Source organism: Nanorana parkeri, unplaced genomic scaffold (assembly GCF_000935625.1).
Source record: "Nanorana parkeri isolate BGI_ZX_2015 unplaced genomic scaffold, ASM93562v1 scaffold369, whole genome shotgun sequence".
Taxonomy (NCBI): Eukaryota; Metazoa; Chordata; class Amphibia; order Anura; family Dicroglossidae; genus Nanorana; species Nanorana parkeri.
The window spans coordinates 1278779-1287021 of record NW_017306637.1 but is presented as its reverse complement, the minus strand read 5'-3'; the positions used below and the strand labels follow the sequence as shown (position 1 = coordinate 1287021).

Genomic DNA, 8243 nt, shown 5'->3' with positions numbered 1-8243 from the left:
GCACCCCCATTGCCAGGGCGAGCACAGGGCGCCATTGGCCACAGGGCACCAGGCGGCCAACACAGCCGCGGCTCAGCAGGGAGAAGAGGAGCGGTACAAGCTCCAGCTCCTCGGTTTCCCGCTGTCAGAGGACTCTGTGTCCTCAATCTCTTTTTCTATTTCAAAAGGGAAATGTCAGGGTTTTAGACCCCTAATATTTCCCCAAAGCCCCCCAACAGTAGAAATAAATAATAAAAAAAAACAAAATACCCCCCTTCCCCACACGCACACACTCATCACTCATGCACACATATTACTAGACATGTGCAAAGACTGAAAATAGTTTCGGACGAAATGAATGGAAACTAAAAATGTTTTAGTTTAAAATGTTCAAATGAAACAAATTTGTATGCTATTTTGGATTTGGCCACCAGCGCATTCTGTGCATGCGCACCGCCATTCTGGAGGGGGGCACATGACGTCAGCTACGGCTCTGGAGTGAAGGGTAAATTTTTAACTGATATTAAAGTGTATCTAAACCCAAGAGCAAGAATGTAATATATTGCAGCTTACCAGTTGTGGCGGTTAGATATGGTGGCTCCATTAGGTTTTTTTTTAGGCTAAGAACACTTTTAGGAAGTATAAAAAATACCTGTTGATCTTACCAGAAATACAGTGTTCTGGTCACTTCTTGAGAATTAAACTGAAATCACAAACAATGGTATCTTGCTTCCATGCTATCTTCTGTAAACTACAAATGTCCTCCCTGGAGTGTTTGTAGTCTAGATCAGCAACCATTGATTCTATATACAATGGTTCCCAACCTTTTTTTTTTTTTACCGGTGTATTACTTGGCAGTTCATTTGTATAAACTGTACCCCTCAGTGGAGGTGGGGCTAATGGTAAAGCATGTAGCATGCTGCGCTGAATGGTAGGTGTGGCCATATTGCACAAACAGTAGCAGGTCCTCAAATGCCACTGTGTCTCTGTCAGTGAGATGAAGGAGAGAGCTGGGAGGCTAGGGTAGGGGACTCCTTGGGGTATGCCATATTGTGTTGCTGTGTCTAGTGTTATCTTGGGGTCTCTTTGGGGTGTGGTCTGTGAGACTGAATACCCTGGATCTAGGGCTCCTTGCACTTTAAGAGAAGCTGAAGGTTACAACACTCAGCTGGGGACTAACTGAGGTGTTGGCAGCCACAACTATAGAATCATTCCTGGAAAATACAGCCAAAGGACTCTGCAGACCTTCTACACACATTTAGGCCCTGACTGAGACTCCCCACTGCCGCAGCCTTTTTCTGCCATTACAACAATATTTGTACCCCCAAATGTGCTGCCAAATATCCCTAAAGGTACTTGTACCCCAGGTTGGGAACCGCTGCTCTATAAATACATTAGAAAAGTAAGTGTAGCCACAGAAAGGACAGAAAGCGGTTTATTTGCAGGATTACCAGGTGTAAATAAAGACAACAAAAAGTCTGGAAAAAGAAAATTAAAAGAGTCCCCACATCTAAGCACAAGCCAGCTGCAATATATTACATTTTTGCTTTGGGGTTCAGATAAACTGTAATGTAAGGACACTACCCTGACCTTTAATTTAGGGAGATTCTTTTTCACCAAACATCAACATAAGGGAGGAGGGTGTTAAAAGAATTATTGTATCAAAAAATTGTATCAAAAGACAATGAATATGTTGCATCAATTTGTCATCTGTCCTTTTTTTTAAACCTTTTCTTCTACTCTATATATGAAGCAATAAAAAGAGTAATCACAACAAAACAAATACAGGTTTGAAAAAAAAATAGTTATTTAAGTGTTTATCCTTAATGTATTACTATATCTACAACGAATCACGCTAATGTACCATTAATTGTCCCTAAAAATATTTAAAGGGTTCCACCAGGGTAAAAAGGTTGAGTCTGTCTGCACCAGCTTAGATTTCTCCTATGATCCAGTGTGGAACTATGTTTTCACTCCTGTTTGCAAGAGTTATGTGGACTATCTGCCTGGAACCTAAACCTTTCCAGAACTTGAGTGATGTCACTGCTAGACCTTCCCAAAACAGTTGCATCATCAGCAGCTCTGATGAAGACCTAATACTTCAGGGCTATGCTTTGGATGATCCAATGTGCGGCTACCATACACCGGGTCCCGTGTTTCTGACATCATTAGGTTGTCTGTCCCTTGTTCAGACAGCTAGACCCTGATTATGCCCTGCCAGCTCTGCTGCCTCTTTCGAACCTGAAGCATACATATCCCAGGTATGGAACCTGAAGCATGCATATCCCAGGAGGCATTAAAGTGGTGTAGACATCAATCTCGCCTAGGCAAGAATGACAGCCCGGGGTGCAGGGGAGGAATGCAATACATGCTGAGTGCATGTATTGAGTGAATGCCCACTTTAAGCTGGTCATACATCAGTAGATTTTAGTTTACAAACTGTTTTTCAAAAGTTTTTGAAAAAGCTCAAATAGTTTTTGGCATGTTCATTCGATTTTCTAATAGTTAAAGGAGAACTATGGGGTTAAGGTTTTTCCCCATAGTTCTCCTTAGGGTAACGGGAGGACACAAACTAGCGTCCTCCCGTCACCCTAAGCTCAGTATACCGCGAGCTCAGCGCTGGCGGATCGGAGTGGGTAGGGGGGAATCCAGCCCCTCCCCCTGTCACGGCAGAGAGCTGTGACAGGATCGAGAGGTTAGCGAACGCCGGTATGTGTTCGCTCACGTCCCGATCTACTGAGTCTACAGTCTCATTGTCACAGGTCGGCTAGAACTATGAGGTGAGTGAAAAGCACTCACCTCATAGTTCTCCTTTAATGGGGTCGAGTCGACAATTGTTTTCAACCATAGTGATGAAAAACATCGAATGAGCAGGATGGAAAAGTTTTCTCAAAGGAATGGCATTTTAACAATGAATGTTTTCACTGACAAAATTTATCAAGTCTCTAAAGGCATTATCGAATGTTCTGATGAGATTTTTTGTGTGAACATTCGTATGAAAATCTACCACTGTATGACCAGCTTTAGTGTATAAAGCTTTAAAGTGAGTTTTTTAAGTCGAATACCACTTTGCCTGATCATGGGAATGTCCCAGGATGAGTCACTTCCAAGAAAGAGGGAGTTTCCTGAAGAATCTACTTATTACTGTTGTTGACTCCACCATCAGGAAATAAATACATAAATATTAAAAATGTTTAGCAAGTTAATTTAACATGGCAGCACATAAATGTATAATTTGTTACCACTATACTCTGACTGTGTTTATATTTTCACACTGTTTCCTGTTTATTTTATACATTTAGTAAATGGGTGCACTGCTAGATCTAGTCTGGCTTGAAGCAGAAAGTGGTACTTGCCTGCCATACCGACCAGAGTGTCCCAGGTTGCTAAGAGCTCTTAGCAACCTGGGACGCTCTGGCCGGCATCCTGCCCAGCTCCTGGCAACCAGTGATGTCACTGGTTACCAGGAGCTGAGCGGGACGCTCAACCAGTGGCATCAGCGAGCTGGACAGGATGCCGGCCAGAGGTAACGTGCACTTCTTACACCCCCCAGTGAAAAGTCTAGGTACACCCCTGTATCCATCTTTTCCTAGTCTTGGTTGAGGAGGTTACTCTGTGATAGTTTGTGCTGTGGGTGTTTACACCCTTTTCCCTCCTGTCTCTGCCCCCCTTCTCCCCCCCCCCTATTTCCATGGTGTCATAATGCACGTCAGCTCTGTGTCTGAAGTACCTTGAACATTTTTTTGTAATCTGATGTTTTCATAGACTTCATTGTAACGTTCTGTTTATCTACACTGACTATGCATGTTTACTTTGCCTCACAACCTGAGCTGTCTTAGGGCCGATCAATTGTTATATGTTAAACTTCAATAAACTTAACCTGTTAAAACGTATGCAACACACATGTGTTTTTAATCTAGAGGTACAAAACAGTTTATATTTCTCTGTATTGGTTGGCTGGATTAAGTGCTGGGGAGTTTTTATATTGTTTATTTACTGTAAATCGCCCCTGTTTTGACTTTTCCTCTGCTAGTTGTACTAGTTATATAATACGTCTTGTTTTTTCATGAAGTAAATAAAGTAATGCTAGCATTAGCTTTAAGCCTTGTTCTTTCTATGAGAAATATATTAATAAGAGTTGTTATTAGGGCTGGTAATGATTAACATTTTCCTGTTCGATTAATCGAAATTTTTTTTAATCGATTAATTTCGATTAATTATAACGCACATACAGATCCAACTCGATCTGAGAAGAAGTGAAGGAACCGGCGGCAGGGGAGGGCGGAGGATGGAGCCGATGTCACTAACTAATGCAGAGCAGTGAGGAGAGAGAGATCATGTCCCCACCAAAACAAGTGTTTTGCCTGATGAAGGCCCACGTTAGCCCACAGCCACTTGGGGAAGGGGGGAGGAGTCCGGTGACGTCGATGTCCGTGACGTCACCGGATCTCCAATGGAAGACCCGGAAGCCGGTGGAGAGGTGAGTACGGATCAAAAGAACTTTGATCGATCAAAATAATTTTGATCGATCAAAATTATTAACGATTAATCGAGGGATTAATCGTTAATTTCCACAGCCCTAGTTGTTATGCATTTTAATGAAGCATGCTGTGCAATGATCAGAGTGGCAAGATGTAGTGACACTAAATGCAGGAAAATGTAGTGTAGTAGTAAATGTAGATGTAGTAAAAATGCATTCAAATACCTTTTACTATTTAAAAAAACATAGCTTATTTGTGTATCATTCAGCTATAGGTCCTCAAATCATCTCTGAATTGGTGCTGACACTGTCCTTCCTTCTGGAGACTGGTTACTTTTGTTCCCCTTGGCCCCTGTGTGTGTTGCAAAGAAGCCACCACTCCAAGCTCGCTCCCGTGATGGAATACAATCTCAATACAAATTTGTAATCTAAATGTGAGACTGTAAGGGAGCGAGCTGGGAGCCAGGGCCGGTGCTAGACTATTTTGCGCCCTAGGCAAGACCAGCTACTTGCATAAAAAAAGCTTAAATTTCTTTCAAATTTCCAGCAGACACCCCACTAGACAGGCTAACTACATGCTGTCCCAGTGGACTGGCTAGTCCCATTTCCCCTCTGCAGACTAGCCCACCAGGTCCAAGCCCCCTCCATGCTGTCCCAAGCCCTTCCATAGCACACAAGGTCCATACCACCTCCATGGTGTCCCCCGCCTTTCCCTAGCACACAGGGTCCATGTCCCCTACATTGTGTTCCCAGCACATAGGGTTCATGTCCCCACCATGGTGTCCACAGTCCTCCCATAGCACACAGAACCATACAGCCTATACAGGAAATGTTAGACTCTTACATGCAGGCCACGCAGGGTCGAGCAGGCCTTCATAGCACACACAGCGGGCTTAGAGTTTCCTGTAGGTGCCCCCCCCCCACCTCTCACTGTGACACCCAGGTGGCCTGTGAAGGGTACAGCACAGGAAGCGGCTGCTAGAGACTTTCCCACTGAGCCGGCCACACACCCCTCATTGGCTCATTAGCTGGCTTCAAAAGATGCCAGACCCTGGCTCACATTATCAAACTGTCCTCCCTCCTCGGCCATCTTTATGAAGACCACTCACATGTCTTGGGATAACCTAGCGGTATCGGATAGCCAGCACAGTGCAAGAAAGCTGCTGGTTGAGGTTGCGCCCTAGGCGGTAGAGTGCCCTAGGTGGCTGCCTAGTTTGCCTAGTGAACTGTCTCTGCTTGGAGCAGTGGCTACTTTACAACACACACATGTACTATGGGGAACATAAGTAGCCACCCTCCAGAAGGAAGGACAGTGCCAGCACCAATTCAGAGACAATTTGAGGATCTACAGCTGAGTGATGAACAAATAAGCTAGATTTTTGTTAATAGTTCAGATACTTGAATGCACTTTTAAGAATTAATTCCTGAGTTTAGTGTCACTTTAAGTTTTTTCACTTTGCCTGTGTTGTGAAATGGAGCAAATGATTTTTGCTGGTGTTGTTAAATGGAGCCAACATGGTAAAGCGTGAAAATGGAAGATGAGTATTTAGCATATATCCATTATTTGATGAAAAATAAATTTAAGAAACATTCAGCAGGATTTGGTGAACACTTTATGGGACCCTGCTCCAGCATACTCTACAGTGAAAGGTGGTACCACGATTATAACCTGGAAGGACAAAGGTGTAAAGACACTCAGGTACCCCAGCAAAAAAAACAAAATTCTCACACTCTCACATATTAACATTTGAAAACTCTGAAAAATATGAAACCAAAAACATTAGGCACACAATAAAACAGCACACTAACACTACTCTTATCTAACTATACTCTTTCAGCTTTGGACTATGGACGCTTGAATCACGCAACATATCAATTTCACTTTCAGCCTTTCCTGTGTGCAACTATCAATGTGACAAAAAAAAAGTCAATTTGTGTAAAGTTTTAAACATCCTAATTAAGAAATCATAAGAGTTACAAATCCTAAGTTCTGAAAAAAAAATAGTATGCATGTTTGTAGTAGATATTACATAGTTGTCCTGCTGGTAAACAAAGCACTCCTAATGCTGTCTGGTGGTTCAAATATATAAAGATCCAGTGTTTCTGGTTTTAGTATGGCTCTATTATAATCTAAGTGCACCACAAGGAGGTACAACATCATCGGCAGATAACATTGTGTACCACCCATCGGAGCAGTTACATAGCTAGACTGCTCTCCTTTAGCCCACAGAGCAAAAATGAAATAAATCATTCAATTCCCCCTAAACAGCATGGATGGAGAAATCTTCCCTGCCCGCTACTGTATTCAGACAGCCAGCACACATATCACAATCTAACTGGATTCAGGACTTGCTTTTAGTGCACTTTAAGGGCCCATTCACACCAGCCGCTACGCTACATTGCACAGCGGCTGATATGTGGTGCCTGGCACAGTGTTGATGCACCGATCCCAGCACATAGCACTGTGTACATTTTTATAGTATTTTATTGAAATGTCACAAGTGACATTTCATTAAGTTCTATGGGCACAGTGAGGTGCAAGGTGTTGTACAGCACTGGATCTCGCTGCTGCATGCAGTATTTTCTGCAGTGCACACCACCGTGTTACCACCGCAACGTGGTGGTGTGAATGGTGCCCATCTGTGAAAAGGCAAATTGCCTAGTCTTGTGTTGGAGCTGCACTGGAAACAACACCTACCTCAGCTCCAATGCATTTGGTGTGAATTCACCCTAAAACAAAGTACTGTACTCTGTAAGTATTAATCTCTGCACGCAGAGGGAGGGGGCCATGACATCAGCTTAAAGAAACCTAAAGGTTAGCTTTATGCATGAAAAACCATTAGTAAGTCAGCCCCACTACATCCTAAATGTTAACTTCTATTTTATAGTATAGCCTCCTTCACAAATAGTTGCCAGAGGAACAATTTGTAGCTTTTAACATGGTATATGATTTGGCAAATGTGTTTACTGCATCATTTTAAGCAATCATTGTTTATATTAAGAAACAGGTTTCATTTAAATGAATACAGCAGACTTTATAGTCCACAAACATAAAAGTCACAGGGTAATTGGGCCTGCCAATAAATGCGATCCATGTCAGTATAACAAAGCAGGCGTAGTTATTAAAATCAATTTGCTTAAATATTTACAGCAAGTGACTAAGTATAAGTAAGGTATGAGATGAGCTAGACTGCACACAGTAGTTAAATACTCGACAACATGGACAAAGCTACAAACATGAAAGAATTTTCTTACCTGGCAAGCTTTAGCAATTTCCCAGGAACTGCACCATTCGCTTGGAGGATGCGGACATTTGTGCTGGGCTGATGCACACACAAAAAACAAGATAAAGAGAAGAACAGAAGAATTCATTGTGAGTGCACTAGTCACTAAATAAGAAAGTGGAAGCATAAGGGAGTTATAAATACTTAACCACTCCTCTAAATCTCAGTCTCTTCCTGAAACTCCCACACTTGCTTCTCCTTCCCAATACAATCTATGCTCAGCAAAAATGTTTATTTAAAGTAGAAGTGGAAAAAAAAAAAAGCAAGGCAATAATATTAGCGGACACATACAGAAGAAATAAAGTGTACCTATGACATATCTGACTTATGCCAATGTGGGAGATTTATGTCAGTATTTCCTGAAATCAGAGCTGGCTGCAGATGTAATGCTCGAGCAACACCAGGATTCAAGGATAGAGAAAGAGAGTGACCGGCACTGTGAAACTAGAAGTACCTATTGCAATCTGTAAACAAATAAGTCACCAAGGATCTTGCGGGAA

General features: G+C 42.4%; 1 protein-coding gene across 2 annotated transcripts in view; it reads right to left on the bottom strand.

Moving 5' to 3' along the window:
- IFI30 (IFI30, lysosomal thiol reductase) overlaps positions 1-7957 on the bottom strand; it is a 37043-nt gene extending 29086 nt beyond the window's left edge. The window contains exon 1 of one of the 2 annotated variants that reach the window (XM_018558924.1): positions 7715-7957. In XM_018558924.1, the coding sequence (XP_018414426.1) occupies positions 7715-7870 (156 nt within the window). In that variant the 5' untranslated portion in view covers positions 7871-7957. The remainder of the gene's footprint in view (positions 1-7714) is intronic. The other variant, XM_018558925.1, reaches the window with a different exon arrangement.
- Between the last annotated feature and the right edge of the window lie 286 nt (positions 7958-8243).